Raw genomic sequence first — 17784 nt, forward strand, 5'->3', positions numbered from 1 at the left:
TTGACGCATCGAATACACCGTAGCTCATCACTCTTACTTTCTTTGATAGTCGCTGAAAATATTTGTGCAGCAAACACGCTATCAAATTTAGACGACTTCCGACAAAAGTGTTCGTTGACAATGTACACAGACACTTCTGTGGTGTCGTCTGCTAGAAACCCGCGTAGTGTCGTGTGCTCGAGAACACGACCAGTACTGTCGTCTGCCGGGCACGTGCGCGGCTCGCGAATTGCAAGCAAGGAGGGGCTTCGGCTTGCATTGAAATAGCTTTGACGGACTGCTGACATTAGCGTTTGAATGTTTTCTCCGCAAGGAGGTGTGTTTAGGGGAAGCAAGGCTATTGTTAGCCGGCCAAGATCGATCGCTGGGTCATGAATATTAATTAATTGGGTCACGTGACACGCGAGAGCAAGATATCCCAACCGGTTGGATGAAGCGAGTATGACATAGGCTATTAAGAATTGAGTTAGCTTCCAAATACCAAAATTCTTGACTACCGACCTCGAAAAGTCGACCATCGTGGAGAATTCAGTGTTCAGAGAAATGGCCCATACGGATCTTAGTCCACAACATACCCGAATTCATTCCTGCAGCCCTTCTTTGAGTCCTCCGCCGTCGACGTTAGCGGATATGATCAGTCGAAACAAGTTTCTAGAAGGTAAACTTTTAGTCTTTAGACCATACATGTCACAAGCAGTTATACACTATTATGAAAATTTGCATTACAGAACGAGCGCTAAATTAATTGATTTGGAGAGCGCGGTTCGTTTTTGGCTGTGTGCTAGCGTGGGGCTATTAGGTTGATTGTTCGATGTAATTACTTTGGAGTGCAAACAGTCGAATAATATTTTGTATTAAAAGTTCATGAGCCAGGAAGATTTGATTTGCGTGTTCCCCGACCTCATTTATTTTACTGATTTGATCTAGGGACCGAAATTCAATATTACGCTCGGCCATGTCGCAAATAACAGGATCGCCCCTCAATCTAGTTCCATAAATTTGAAGATAACTTCGATTTTGTTTGATTATTTTGGTCGCTGCCAAATTAATAGGAGGACTTTCAGTATACGTAAGCAGACTAATATTCACCGGGGATGCTTGTTTCAATTCGGGGAATGTCCCATTTTGATCAGTCTGTATTTTGAAACTGGGGAGAACAGTTCGGATTGGGATGACAATCCGACACCGGAGTACCTAACCTCGACGCAACTTTAGTAAGTTCTTAGACATCTACCCTTGTCAATATAGTTTACTTGTTTCGCACCCCGTTTAACCTCTTTGCTGATTATACTATTTTTGTTATTCTACTGTCAATAATAATTATTTGAGAGTTGAAGTTTATTTTTTGGCCAATCAGTCTTATGTCGCTTTGAGAACTGAAATATTCGTTCATATTGAATGAGAATTAACCATGGAGATTGTTCATATCTTTAACTATTTCAACAAGATCCTAGGTTACATCCATTAATACTGTACGATATAACGGTATCTTCTTTAATATAAGTCTACATGCATATTTTCATATCATAATGTAACGGTATATTAATTTCAAATGTTTCTTTTCGAAATGCTTATACAAGCCTGTGGTGATCAATTCATGTTCATTTCACTGTAGTTTATTTCATAAATAGACGCATTCCTTTTGAATATATATTTCGTTTAAAAATGAATCGTAATTCTACAAACAATCATGAAACAGCCCATTCACCCTTTGATATGTTCCTTGAAGGACGTGACGACATCTGTTGTGGTCGAAGAGTACACGCGATGAATTATTCGAATACGAACATTAACTCCATGATACAAAGAAACGTAATTTTATTTGATACCTTATTAAAAAAGTGATATTGAACACAATATTACATCCCCGTTTAAACGACGATGCATTCTAACTGTAGCCCCGAAGGGTTTCTATGGTATATCAAAGGGAGTAGGCTTAACTTTGATATTTAACTTCCGTATCCTTATTTCCCATAACATGTCATTAGTGACAATTAAAATAGGAATTAATCATTCTTATGGCTTTCAAATGATTGATTTGAAGATATATCGTTGTGTGTCTTATGCATACAAGTATAACTGCACAAAACAAGTGATGTGCAATCTATGTTATTTGAACTTTATATTCATTAATAACTTTATACAGAATACATGTTTTAATCAATTTTCGTTTTACTTTTACGTGACCTCATCAAGTGATTTTTTTTAATATTCTTCCCGTGAAAAAGATATAATTTCTGTCTTAGGATTATTAATAGAATTACGCTCGCGCTTTTATCTAAATAAACATCGCTTTGACTGACGTGGTTTGAGAATGGCTGCTACAGAGTGAATTTATGTTTACAAAGGAACCGCTTCGAATTATCCTCAAATATGATGGCGTCGATATCTCCTTCTGATACATATGAATATTTTTTTTCAAATTCACTTCGAAGTCATTTATAATTGTTTTGTCGGCGTCTTAATTTTTCATTTGGCTATGAGACACAATTATTAGTTAAATACCTGTATTAAATTGGGATACTTTTCACATGAATATTATTCACAATCTGTTGTGTAATATTGATAAAAGAAATGTAAAACTAACTCTGGTAAAAGTAATTTAGATGTTTATGCCAACCGAGATGATTTTGTGCTGAAAAATGTTTTAGAATGAAATCCGTAAAATGTTTCTTTGGCGTAAATTCCACGTAAATGATCCATCCGTCTTTGGTTTATTTAATATACTACCACTGCCACTTAAACAAGCTTAACTTAGCATCATATAATATACAAACAAACGCCATGCATCCGATATGCTGCTATTGATAGTTTTTTTCTGAAAAATGTTTGGATTCTGTTCAAAGAGAGATTTGATCTGTTTCGAAATACGAAGACAAGGTCATTATACGTGAAACTTGCACAGATTTCGTTTCCAACGGGTTTCCGAATATGTAAAATTTAAATGAAAATTTGAATTAAAAACAAGGAATTGTGAAATTTAATCGCGTATTGGCCATAAACATATACTTTTCTTTCAAGTAATAAGGTATACAAATAGGTGTAAGCTTGTGAAATGGAGGTCTAATGAACTTTGCAATCACATTTCACATAGACTGATGAAAACAATGGTTCGAACCACCTGCAAAAAATACACACACACACACACATTGAAGCGCGCTTACAACTGAGAAATATCATGGATTTGTTAACAGTTTGTTTCAAAGCAGTCGTATCACTTTCGCCACAGGGAGTAATTTCGTTTCATAATCGGATAAGGTCAAGTCGTGCAATACAGTTAACATAACAGGTGTACGGTCGCGTTGTCAATTGGACGATGTGGGATATTGTTTCTTTTGAAGATACCGCCAGGTAGACGCTTCCCTATGTTCGCTCCCCCTCCTAAACAAGCCCCCTGCCCTCCGTACACCTGCTGTGGCCAACGAAGCGTGCGACGCCTCAGGGTGTAGCACGTGCCACGTGCTCTCCGTGCTTGTAGTTTCACGAGAACAGTTACGTAAATTATATTTATGGGTGTCTCGTATGCCGTTCTTCTTTTGTGGGTTTGAAATTTTATGGTTTGACATACAGCAATGACATATTTAGTGTAATTGTTATTCCTTATCACGACTTGGGACGTTGAGCTGATAACAGTTTGGCAATTACTCGGTATTTGTTTACATTTACAATAAACGATATATTGCTTTGAGGGCAGAGATCAGGAGTTGATAAAGTTTTGAACTATTTTTGCAAGATGACACTCACACACGTATCGGCTTCATGAAGTATTTTCACTTTTTCACTGATAATAACTTTAAACCAACTGGATATCTGTTTATGTTCATTTGAAAATGTGGTACACTACCATGTGCAAATATTTATCTAAACGAGACCAATTCTTATTGGTTAACGATGACAGAAAATTAAATGTATTCTTTTCATTTGCGTACTATATTTTGGCGTATTAATTTGGCGTAGTGACATGAGACATTATACCCATCTCATAACCAAACAAGGCACACCTTGAACTGTTAGACATCCGTCTCTCTAGGAGAAGACGCCAGTGCTGGAAATGCAATATTTTTAGAATATATTGAAAGACGGGAGACAGCTTTGAGGACTTTTCGAAATCGGATCTGTAAAGAATTGTTATGAAGAACGGATCAGCAAAAACAACACTACGGTTGCCATGGAAACAAACCTTAAAAGCTCAGCAGAGTAAAGAAACCGTACAAAATTCGGAACTGGTGGGGAAGAGAAAGCCGGAGCGACTGCTTGTCTATTGTCTTTAACCGACGTTTAGCCGTAGAATCCTTTAAGAGGATTCCGACCAGCGATTAGCCCACAATATTAGCGGATTTTAACTGCTCGAATCTTCCTCAAATCGCTTGATGACTTCTAAGTGAAGTAATAGGATTTGAGGGAGAGGGGTTTTGACAGGCTACGTCGGTCTATCGTTTCTAATTTCGCCCTAAATCGTATAAATGCCACGATGAAAAAGCCACGATACAGACGAATGAGCGTTGGACATGAGAATGAATCGATGCGCTGTTGAATTTGCCTGGAGGGTTGGATTTAAAGGCATTGCCACCTAGAGAAATATTACAATAAATGTTTTGAAAAGAGTTTTGCGCAGAAAGGTTTTAGAGGCTTGAAATCGAGGATGTTGCGTTTTTGGTGTTGAAATAGTGGTATTTCTTTGAAAAGCTTTTTTGAGAGCTCGTTTTAGAATATTAATTTTCGGATTTCGTGTTCTTGGTCGTTCATGAAAATGACTCTATGTTATGTGTCCAAACATGGTTTACACTGAATACTTACTTATTCATCATCTATATGAGACTGAACATTATGTTTGTACGAAAATCAGATCGATTTCCTACCTATCTATAAATAGTTATCAATACACCGGATCGATCTGTTAGTTACAGATAAATATAATCTTTTACCTTTCATTGTGAACATCAAATTGTCAATAATCATCACACTTTGCAAGTCGTGTCAACACTGGCAGATATTATCACCGTGGACACTCTTGAATTATCAGGTTTCATGGAAAGTGTTTCTGTTAAAAAATGGAATAATGTAACATATTTCGTTGAAACTCACAGATGGCGATCGCGTGTTTCAATGAATATGAAGAAAGTTTTTATTTCAACCATTCATTAATCGTCCCTATTTCTCGTCTTTCCGACACCCTTTAACCTCTACAGCACGGAATTCACGCAATGCAGACACACGGATAGCACGTGCCGCACGTGCAACTACCAATCCATTTGATCATTGTGAATGGGAAAACTATTTCTCAAGCCGCGGCTCTGGGCAGAGCACGCGGGTGGGAATATCTCGTCGGCCATTCCAATGTTCGATTTGACTTTTGTAGTTCCTCAAAATGTATGAGCTTAAGGTCGGGAACGACAAGTTTACAATGGCAGGTGTCACGTGATATATTCGCGTGCGTCGTTGGCGCGTGCCGGATGGACAGACTCGCTCGAGCGATTCCAACGCATCTGTCGTCCGATATATTGCCGGGAGTGGTTGACGCAATATTTCTATCTATCTTTTCGACCACCTGGCTTGTTTTTCACCTGGTGTGGATTTCATTATGTCAGGAAGCTGTCAATCACAAGGGCATAGGTCACTGTCGCAGGATATACGAAGCATTAACCGCTACACCCTGGTGAAAATTTGAGGAAATGCAAAGCGTCCACACCGTTTTGTAAGATAATTGCTTTCGGAAAACTGGATAGAAGTGGCTAATGGATTTGTTGAAGGAAACGGCAGTCAGGCATTATCGTTAACGAGTCATCGTCGCACATATCGGAATATATTTACATATTTATCACCTTGCGAAAACTCACTTTTCACAGAGATGTGATCGTGTTTTGATGATAACATTCCCTGTTTAAGCTTGATATGTATCTGAAGTGCATTGTTGGCATATTGTGATCAATTTCCATAACAATGGCCAAGCTTCGTCACCTCCAATACAACCACACAAAACCCCACCTGTACAATTTAAAACATTGAAATCGATACCAACTTGAAACTGACGCCATGCCAATGGCAGTGTCAATCAATTAAAGATACGAAATGAAAAAATATTACCAAATTAATTTCAGGGTAAAAAAATATGTGGCAGAATTTCTGCAAATACATTTATACTAGGTGATGGTTAAATGTCCAATAAAGTTCAAGGATTAGAATGTATAAAAAGGTATTTCATACAGCATATGGTACCTTGATATTCTTTTCTGATATAGAACCAACCCAACTATATAAAAGGTGTATAAAATATTGTAAAAGGCCTCAAAATCTCTTAACGTTTTTCACAAAAGTTTTGTTTTTAGCACAAAAGTTCATGGGTTCGTCTTCGGTTACATTAGCTAACACCATTTATCACACCAAGGCTTCACAAAGTGTTAAAGTTTTGAACAGGTGTCCTGCGCACCTGGATTGATCATATCTGCGTCACGACGCCTATATTGCAATTGCTGCTTGTATATAACACCCGATAGTATCAGTGACAGTTTCAACGTGTTAGGAACCTAAGTGTGAATTGGACGTCGTCATCAAGCTTTATGTTCCCGTGTCGTCAAAGCTCAGAGATGACGCCACTCAACGCCTTGGAGTTTTTCACTTGTGTAACCATGTATCGTGTCTGAGAAATACCATTACCATCCTTAAATGATATTCAGCTGCTGAGGATAATTTCTTTCCCTCATCACCTTGTCAATTTCATTGTATATGTCGCGTCCATGGTGTCGTTGTCAACAGTGATGGTTGATTTTTCGAACAATTATGAACTTGACACAAAATGAAACCAACACAAAAATAACGGAATGGAGAAGATATGCAAACCCTAGTTTTTATAAGTATGCACGATGTTGCTATATTAAAATGCTATATTTATGGCTCCGTTAATCTCAATATATTCCAATTGCAAATCGATAGATGCGGATCTGGCATTCAAGACTTTATTGGTATAATTTAATATCTTGTGTGGCGAGTCTCTTATCATTTTACTCAAGTATATTATTAATAGTTGTTTATATATACAACTGTTTTTTGGAGACAACATATACTTATTTATATAGTTGAAGTTTCTCGGAGCTACTTTTAATAAAATAGGTCGATACACGTTGGTAATAACATCACAATTGATGCGAGCTTTTAAAGAAAAGGACACATAACAGTCTTGTAGGTACTTATGTATCCAAGTATATTTAAAGGGAATATTTCCGTGTTTTCGCGATCTCATCATTATTGGTAAAAAGACAATTTCTTCTACTCTAACAAAGCACTAATTTAACAGTCCCTAATTTTGCTAAATATCCCCAAACATAAGGAAAAAGGGACAAAAGCTAGACGAAATTACATTTCAATGATTTTGAAAATTTCCTTTCTAAGCCGAATGATTTCTCCAAGGGGCATGAAAAGAACACGTCGCACATTTGTAACAAGATTGCGACAAAAACCATTGCTGTGATTTGGAATATATTTCATTAACGGTGATTAGGTAATAAAGTACCCCCTAACAAGCGGTACCGAGGGACCGATTTTCTCCCGCGAGAACTGTCCATAATGTTAATCCGACAAATAAACTCACCGTATTAGAAAGGTTGGGGGAGTACGGCTTATTCATGGGCTGGATCTGGTTTGAGTGACGGCGGGATACTACATTTGATATGTTAGTATGTGGTTTTCGTTATAATATACATATTTGGTTGATAAAGTTAGAAAAAAACATGACAATCTGTTGATACTGCTTCCGTAATCAACAGATTCGAGTGATTTCTCCGACGTAAACCATGTTATTGTTGATATATATTTTCTTAATAATTTTGCATAATTACTTATAGTTTTGTCAGCATGTACGCTGCCAGTGTGATGCTGTCTCAGAATCAATTGAACAACAATAGCGTGACGTCATCATAATGATTTACGTTTTAAGAAATTTGAATTCCGTGACACCTGATAATCTGGACAGAACAGACAACGGAGTCTGGGTTATCGAGGTTACAATGTACATATTCCTGCAAGACGAACATTCTTCCGTCTGAAGTGCTTCATCTTGGATATGTTTTGTTCTCTTGAAATCGAACTTTAAGGTTATCGATTGTGAATGTCCGTTATGATTTCATCATAATAATCATGTTGATTACAACGATAAAGGTGATGTTGACAACATAAGCCATGCAATAAAAATAATTGCAACAACGCTATATATTAAACAAGGACAGTTTGTTTTTAACGCGCACTCTGCAACATCTGAGTTATACGGCGGCGGTCTGCAAATATTTGAGTCTGGACCAGGCAATCCAATGATTGACATCATGAGCATCGATCTAAGCAATCGGGATACGATGACATGCATTAACCAAGTCAACGAGCCTGACCACCCGATCCCGTTAGTCGCCTGTTACGGCAAGCATGGGCTGCTGAAGGCCTATTCTACCCCGGATCCTCCCGGGGTGAATGACAGCTCCAGCAATCTATGAGCGAATGGATCTTGTAGTCAGCCTAAGTGACTTGCTTGATAGTGTATCATCGTACCCGGACGACAAGACATGTTGCTCATAATATCAGTCACTTGTTGTTCCACAAAGCGATCTTAGCGCAAAGAAGCTCGTCACCCGCATACTTTAACATACTTAGGACAATCGTAGTTCTAAGATCGGGGCCCCTTGCGTGGATCGATGTTCATGATGTCAGTCACTGGATTGTCTGGTCTAGACTCGATTATTTACTGGCCGTCGTCATAAAGCTGCTATATTTCTGCGCGCGGCTTTAAACAACAACCAATGGGTTAGTGTATCCTAAGTCATGAGAATAATAAGTGAGTAAACAAATATTCAATTGTGAGAACAGGATCACGAATATGGTGATACGGTTATTGCAATAATGTCGGTGGAATCCAATCGAAAGTGTGCGCCTGAAATGCACACAATGTCACGTTTATCAGTAAACAATGGTGTTGATTGATAGGTAACATCCGACTTTTGTCATTTCTCGTTTGATGAGTCAGTCCCTTTTTGTTTACAGCGTCATTGATATTAATATTTAAAATCTAATTCCACCGATACATACTTTAACTCACGTTACTGGCACTGTGAGAAGCTTGTTAATAGACACAGGCAGAAGTGACTGAGAGAGCTGTTTATTGGATTAATTAAAATTACTAGTTCACTGCCAATTGCACCCTTGCTTGCAAATGTGATGTACTTAATTTGATATGATAATTACTTTCTCAACTTGTTCACATTTTCATTTAAAACATCCTCGATCAGTGAATTTGAGGTGTCTGTCCTTGGGAAGGAGGGAGATTATTTTTAAAATTGTCGACAAATTTTCCACTTCACAACTTGAGTTCGTTCGTCAATCCGAGTCTAATGAAATATGTTAATAATTTATACCAGTTCGGTTTAAAAAAAGAGGCATGGGGAATGTTAAAACGCCTCCGATTTCACTGACGGTTTCAAAATTCTAATGAATGTTGCCGGCGAAATATAAGATATGACTCGAACGTCTCTGGTCCTCATGATCTAGTCTGTCTTACAGACCCTGATACAAATATATATCAAATACAGCCCATGCAAGTCTATAGTGTTTGGCAAGTCTAGATCACTGCAGTATCTGAAAATGAAGAGAGTCACTGGGCTCCTTTTTATTATATTTTTATTAAGATAACTGAACAACTGGTTTTTTTATGTACGATATGTTCATTTCAGAGACTAGATGTTAGTCTACACAGGATCTTGCAACCTATAAGCAAAATGTTTGAAAATCGTGTTCAATCAGTTAGTCCTAAGAATGACATTTAAACTTTTTTCAACATTTGCATATTTCAGACTTAGAACAACACCAAATGTATCGGTAAGGAGTGATATGTGTCACAAAGGCTGATTTTGGAGGTTTCATGATTTTTTTTTAGACCTCCCAGAATAAAAGAAAAAATAAGATCCATAAGTATTCAAGTGATTTATTCCGTGCAATAAGCAATGTAAGAAGTATTAAGGGGTATCGGGTAATGCTAACAGTCAGGCAGTACCAATACTTGGAATACTGTAACGGGGGATTAAAAGCGTGATTTGGGGGCGTGGTGTGAAGAGTCGTTATAGAGCGAACCGGGTAGCAAGACTTATTTATAACGTATTTTCTAAAGCATCTGATTTAGAAAATAGCATGGATTACACGGGATTAGCAGGAACTGTTTCGAAACAAATTCGAACTGTTTAACAGTCTGCTACCAATAAAACTGGAGGGTTGATTAAAAGGGCTGCGTTGTTTAGACTCTTGTAATCACCCCTTAATTCTAACACCATACTGCCGAGGTACATTGAACACATGGGAGGGTAATACAGGTGCATGTCTCCTTGTTGTTGTCACTCCCATGTCCCGTTAGTAATTAAATATTCTCCAATAACTCATTAGGTCAGATCAAAGGGGGAAATTGAAGCGCCGCATCCCTCCTCCCATTTCAATGAAGCGAGACAGTTGCCACGGCCCTTCAAACAAAGATGGCCCCTTTCCTGGTCCACGTGACCTAACCTGACCAATTGCAACACCCATTTAGCCTAACGTCGGCGACAGATGGCGCTAAACTGGTCCCATGTAATGGAGGCCGTCGCATCTCCGTATCAGCTTAATTGATAATGCTTTTGCCGGCGCAACAGAAAGAAGGCTCTGCGGGGGTTCATATGGGAAATATAAGGGGACGAAGAGTTTATAGGTTACACTCGGGAGGGATGAAAATAGCACAGACGGTTTCATCTCGCGCGCAGCGATGCGTACGCACGCCAAGACCCCAACCGCGCATGCACGAAACAGACACACCTGGTTCAGGTAGCGCAAATTGAGTGGGGTAGTGTAATTTGTAAAACGACGCAGGGGGTCAGGTGTCAATTTGGAGGGGGATAAACGGATGGGCATTGCCCACGGAGGGTAGTCAAGCGTTGCCGGTTTGAATATTGATGTTGATAATTGATGTAGATATCATTATGCATTATAGATTTTCAGTTTTCTGTTAATGCTTTCGTTACCTATTCGCGGTGCCTTTGACGGCGTTATTAAACATCTGTTCTTACACGCGAGATGGACGCTGGACTGATAACGGTAACTTCCATGGTAATTAAACACGTGTTCCTTGCTGTTATCGTCAGTTGATCTCGGCCCACTGTGATTTAGTGTTAGTTTAAGTGTCAATTCGACCTTGGAGCACTGGCGTGTATCGATAAAAATACATTATTATCATATATATTTTAGATTTATGCTACTCAACGGATAATGATAATACTAATAGTAGTTCTTGCGTGGCAATAGGAAGCAGAGGTCAGTCGTTAGATCCCTTGGTCGCGTCATAGCATTAGATGTAAGATGGTACTTGTTGTTACCCTGTCTGGCGCTTGGAGTTAAAACAAGGACTGTTCGGCTCGGAGTCAGTATACTGTGTCGGGGGGGGGGGGGGGGGGGGGTATTCGCGTCAAAGTTGGCAGGACTAATACAAGCATACCCCGTCTCTCTCTCTCACTCACTCACACACACACACACACACACACTCTCTCTCTCATAACAATTCGTTGTTTGTCTCCAACATCAGTTAACTCGAACTTTCTCCACTTCCCCAGGAGTTCGACTCAACGAGGTTCGACTGTAGTTACATATCGATTTGTAGGAAGAAAGATACCCACTCGTATGTGTTACATATGTTTTACAACGCCTTTCTAAATATAAACACGCGTATGTATTTTTTGTAAGGTAATAACTGCCTCACAGCTGATAAACACATGCGCAACCAGTTTGATTTGTGAAGAATTAATAATAATATCACAATACCAAGTTAGATATTACATTAGAAGATGTATTCACTGGTTGTTGACTTAATGAATATTAATATCATCTTGTTAGATAATTCGTTGATGATAAAACTAGTCCCGACGTCCAGCTGTAGACTGTAGAGAGGTGAAATCCCCAATGCAGTTTCTAGATGCGGTTGGCCATCTCCTTAGGCTGGGATAAAGAGTGAATTGAACATTTGTGATGAAATTTATCATAATGTATTATGAATTTTGAAAAATGAACATTTTATTATAATGTATTATGAATTTTGAAAAATGAACATTTTATTATAATGTATTATGAATTTTGAATAATATCGTAATCGTAATTAAATATTTATCTCAATCTATTCGTGTTTCTTGGGTTGTTCCATTGTATGAAATAGGTAACAGGCTAGGGATTAGCAGTGCCATGGACCGTGAACTTTGTTGTCTTAAGCTGTAGGGGAAATGGGATGTAGGGGTTTGGGGAGGTTACCGTCGATGTTGTATGATGCTGATAACACGGTGTATACACGGACGCAAACAACATAACGTGAATCTTGTCGAAAATTACTCGGGCAACATTTAACATGGTCTGAACTGCACTAAAATTTGGAACAGATACACTATCGACGTAAACCGTCATACATATGATCCTTCTGACTACACGACGTTAATAAGGACCTTACTCAACCACTGTACGCCCTGAAAACGAAACGCACTTGCCATTTTAATCCCCAAAAAAGTTACCTCATAAACAATTTGAAAAATGAAAATAATGCTCATGGTTTGTTCGTGCAGCTAGTGTTGGATCGCATGTCGCCATTGAATTCGATCCGTTTTCCTTTTCTTGCGATGACGCCATTTGCTACGCAGAATGCTCTTCCTTTGGGCTTTTTTTATTTATGGAATTTATAACACATCGCATTGAATGATCTATCCTGTTTGACAAAGGTACCGTGTTTATGGATCGTGTTATGACGATGACTAAGTTTGTGTCTGAAATTGGATATCACCGTCCAGCCTCGTCGTGATTTATGATTTTATGAGATAAAATGACTTACAGCGAACGTGACTTACACTGTTAAAAAGATAGAGACGTTTCGTCAAATGGCTGCTAAATAACACGTTAAAACCCTTTTCATATTCAAAAGAAATCTCTCTTCTAAAAGCTGAGTCGTACGATTCCGTATATTATGAGCATGTGTTTATGAATCACGATAACTGGAATAATGCTGAGTGTGGCGTTTAACATCAAACAAACAAACAAACAAACAAACAAATCAGGATCAAATAGTGATGATACCAGGAGTTCGCTAAAAGGTGAGCGTATCCTGCCCCTCCGATGGCACCCTCACAAACACATGCAAGGGCAAGTTAATTGTTCACCTGAATAAACACGGGGACGTATGGTAAGCGAAAATAGAGGATAGCATCGGACACAAGTTTTGTCACTGAATCCAATGAAAGTAAAGTCTTCTTATGCTAAGTGTACTGTGCATGAATTTGCTACGGATATTTCGTGCGCGGTTGAAATTTCAGAGTATGTAAACTTCGAAAAAACTATATAATATTGATTCATATTCCGGGCCACCATATAGATCATGTGCTCTTGTGGTGTGGTGTAACAATGGACAAGAATACTTGTAAGGAAGCCAAATGGATGGATACCCACAAAGAAATATGCTTCCTTGCAAAATGTGGTGAACTGGACTCCAAATGTATATCTTGCAAGATATGCGATACTTATATTTTGTGAGAAGTGTTCAAATCCGTTTATATTTCACAGAGCAAATCTGAACTAGGAAGATTCTGTTTTAATTGGCATAAATCACAAATATCTCGTTTCAAATTACGTTCAACAGATGGCGCCCGACTGCCGTCTTTTGCGCATGCTCGCCAATGGCGTTATGAACTTCATGCGAATAGCTTCAAGCTACCTTTCGTTGTTGAAGGGTACCAATTTGACTTGCCATATGTATACAGTTGAGCGATTTGTTTTCTTTTAGACACAACGTATTGTGCTGTCCTAGATTGCCCCTGGTGGTAATTAGCATGTAGTTATCAATCAATCAATGGTGATTGCGTGTAAGTAGCGCTCTGGCGAACGCTGCAATATCAAATGCAATTCACAATCTGGTGACGAAATGACGACAATTGTTCAAGCTGTGTACCATGTTTGGTTAATTTGGGTTTGTTACAGGGTCACGTGAACATGAACCTTTGAATAAAATATCTTTCTTTCTCTATTGAATATTTGTACGAAAGTTCTTGAAATTACGATATGTTTTTGTTAAGTATTTTAAACAAATATTACGTTTTAACATGTTTTTCATGTTTAGTTTTTTAACAATTCTGATTTTGAAACCGACTATTTTAAGTTGCACCTTCAGCAGCTATGACCATAGTTGTTACATCATGACTGTCATATTTTAAAAATAAGTAAAATGTCTACGTTCATGCTATAACAGTGTCTACGTTCATGCGAAAACAGTGTCTATGTTCATGGTATAACAGTGTCTATGTTCATGGTATAACAGTGTCTACGTTCATGCTATAACAGTGCCTACGTTCATGCTATAACGGTGTCTACGTTCATGCTATAATAGTGTCTATGTTCATGCTATAACGGTGTCTACGTTCATGCTATAATAGTGTCTACGTTCATGCCATTAACATCGTCTACGTTCATGCTATAACAGTGTCTACGTTCATGCTATAACAGTGACTACGCTATCACTATAAATGATGAGGCCAACATTTTCCTCACTTACGTCTTATAAAACTATTTCTTTTGGAAAAATATGAAGAAAAAACAATGGGAATTTACATTTAATAAATAATGCTCTGTTACTTTAAGCATTTGGAATCCTTAACATTAATACTGTCGATTCAAATCTGAATGCAGTTTTATCAAACCAAGGTTCGCCTTGAACAAAGAAACGATGCAGCAATCTGTGCCCTTAACACCGCAACGAGAGGGATAAAGACGAGCCCCAAATCAGTCCCCTTTTACTAGTCAGTGTGAAGAAAATTCGACAGTTTCACCACGCCCATATCCGACCCCGACATTTTCTGTTTAATGTAACGGTTTTCCTGATCCCTGAAGGACCCCCCGCTTGATCCGGGCCCCTCAACTGCTAAACTTGTCCCGTTACAATACTAGTTCAGTGTAACAGTTCGCAGAGACTCCGGGGACTCAGTTACAGATCGTGTTACACCAACGCCGAACCCCTTTCGGTGCCCCGGGCGCTCTGTGTTAACAAAGTAGGGTATCAGTTTCAACTCCACTCGAATCCTTCTATGATAATCACAGAGCAAACGAGAATGTTTTTTTTACAAAGAAGTATAGCTGATGATAATTATCCACGCCCCCCCCCCCCCCCCCCCCCCCCCCCCCCCCCCCCCCCCCCCCCCCCCCCCCCCCCCCCCCCCCCAACCTGACAAACAATTTCTCACCATATGTCGGGTTAGCAAGATGGCTGAAATTTGGTTTTTAATATTGCCATCCCCTTCAAACTGACGTCTTAGGTTCTGTTGAATTTGGCTATATAACTTGAACAGATCATGCTTCAACCCCAATTGTTCAAAACTCATTGTATCCGAGCTTTGCTTTGTAAAACAGTCTACAAAATACTGAACAGCAATGAAGTACAGATTGAATAACATACATCGTCATAATTGTAACACCATATTTGAAAATACGCATGAATGCAAACAGTATGACCGCATGTATCTGCACAGATAAACAGATAAACAAACATGAACTATAAACATGAACTATAAACATGAACTATAAACATGCTATATTTCTTACCACTGGACAGGGCAACTTCGACTTGTTTGGACTTCGAGTTACGTCTCATATTTCGAGGCATCACACACTCTGTTATCGTTAAAGACTTTAATAATCCTTTTCTGCAATGATATTTCCCATTACATATTTTTTTCTAAAACGGTTCAGATATTGTACAATGAAGACAGCTAATTGTTGATCGAAGCATAAGACAATTATAACCTCCAGAATAATAATGATATTTGTTTTACGTCAGTTTTATCAATAAGAGCAAGTCAAGAGATATTTTATTAGAATTTATTGCCTACTGTAACCTAATCATTCGAATGCTTATCTGCATGGTCACTTTTAAGCCGATGAATTACCGATGAAAAACGGTTATTAATGTTTTTTATATACTTGATGTGTACATGAATAGGTTAATAAAATACTAATTTCGGTGAGTTATCGTTCGTGTACTTCGCACACATTCGCACACAGTTTAATGGTTGGAATTCGAGACTTTGATCGACATTACTGATATATGGACAATAAGTTTAAGGATTCGAGACAGTCCGCACTCGTATGTCGGCGTTTGGTGCATTGTTTCAAACATGTCGCGATGTTGGCAAATAATATCAAAGATCATCACACAGAATTTTTATTACCATTAAGCTGCTTTTGTGTCATTATTGTGTTGTTTAAGTCTTTTTCTTCTGAAAATGGGATAAGGGTATAACAATTAATTCGTTTACACGTTGTTAAGAATCGTTGAGATATATTTTATGGTTTAAAGAACAATGACAACGAAACTATCTGATCACTTGAAACAGCGCCATTTTCGAGACCGATTGAATTACAAAGGGAGATAATTCTTTTGTATCCTATAAGCTACATATGTGAGGCTGGCGTTAGACAGTATATCAGTTTTCGTTGTTTTGTAATGAATTTGATAATAAAGTAATTGCCGAGACTCACATTAAGCTTACCAAACAAAAACCTAGCGCAGTACATACACGTCAGCCCAAACTATCTTATCTTATATATAATATCAATACAGGGCGGCCTTTTCTATCAAAGTTATTGGTTTGCAAATAGCATTGAGGTGTATCGGGATTCAGGGAAATCAGATATTATAACTGCGTTAAAGAAATCTATACTCATTATTCCACTTTCCGTTAAATCACGGCCTGATCCAAGTTTTAGATGTCCTTACATGGGTACATAGGAAATCTGGGCTTGAAATAGCCAGACTAAAAATGCCAATATTAATTTATGAGATTTCGACCAAAGCAGTCTATCCCTCATAACAAGAGTGACGGCAATTCCCTAATTACATAGATGTTGAATATACCCTGGGATGTGAAGGCTACTTCATCGCTGCTTAGAATACAGCCCAGACCATTGCACAGTCTGTTCCTTGGAGATACAGCTGGACTGGTCCGCGTCTGATCCGGGATAGGATCGTCCTGTAAAACCCGGATCCAGGGAATGAAATTCGAGAATCCCTCTCTTGTTTGGTTTCTTGGCTCAGAGACGTCGGGGAGACGGCTGGCTTGAGTTTGGCCGCTTGTGGCACTCCTGGGTCTCTCCGAAAACCCACAGCTCTCTCAAGTATTGACAGTTACAGCCCAAACGTGGGGCTGAAATCCATGCTAAGGCACGTAGCTTGAAAACTGGCTCTTGGGCTGGTTTCACGGGCACGTCTGCCGAACTATCCCGCGCACGTTTAGCACGAGAACACCGCACGCGTTCGAGACAGCGTATTACCTTAATTGGCTTCACCGCATTTGGCTGAGGCGCTAATTAAATTTATTTTGATGCAGGGATGTTGTGCCAGTCTCTCGGCACCATCTCACCCCAAAGCCTAATTAAATTAGTCTCCAAATCTCCAGTTTAATTCATTTAATGCCGAACGGCAGCCGATCGCTCTACTGTCGTCTGCTACCATGCCTGTCCGCCATTTTGCCGCTTGGGTTGTTTCGTGCACCACCCAAGAAGCTACGAGGAGAAGTTGACTCGCTTTATTTGATTTTGGCCTTCAGAAGTGATTTCTCGGCGGATGAAGGGTACTAAAATGTTTTGAGGTGCTATTGTTTTCGAGGTTATGGTCAGTGAAGCGTTTATTAGGACTGCATACGCATAAAGGCAACCATATCTGTCGGTCTGGATCGAGTGCTTTTGACAAAGATTGAGGAGGAATTTTGTTTTCTT

General features: G+C 38.9%; 1 protein-coding gene across 1 annotated transcript in view; it reads left to right on the forward strand.

The window, feature by feature from the left end:
• Positions 1-473: 473 nt before the first annotated feature.
• The window catches only part of LOC139472984 (LIM/homeobox protein Lhx3-like), a 34996-nt gene continuing 17685 nt past the window's right edge, over positions 474-17784 (forward strand). Inside the window, exon 1 of the mRNA XM_071255481.1 lies at positions 474-658. Coding sequence (XP_071111582.1) covers positions 544-658 — 115 coding nt within the window. The 5' untranslated portion in view covers positions 474-543. The remainder of the gene's footprint in view (positions 659-17784) is intronic.

Source organism: Haliotis cracherodii, unplaced genomic scaffold (assembly GCF_022045235.1).
Source record: "Haliotis cracherodii isolate W230 unplaced genomic scaffold, xgHalCrac1.p SCAF_26, whole genome shotgun sequence".
In the NCBI taxonomy this organism is placed as follows: domain Eukaryota; kingdom Metazoa; phylum Mollusca; class Gastropoda; order Lepetellida; family Haliotidae; genus Haliotis; species Haliotis cracherodii.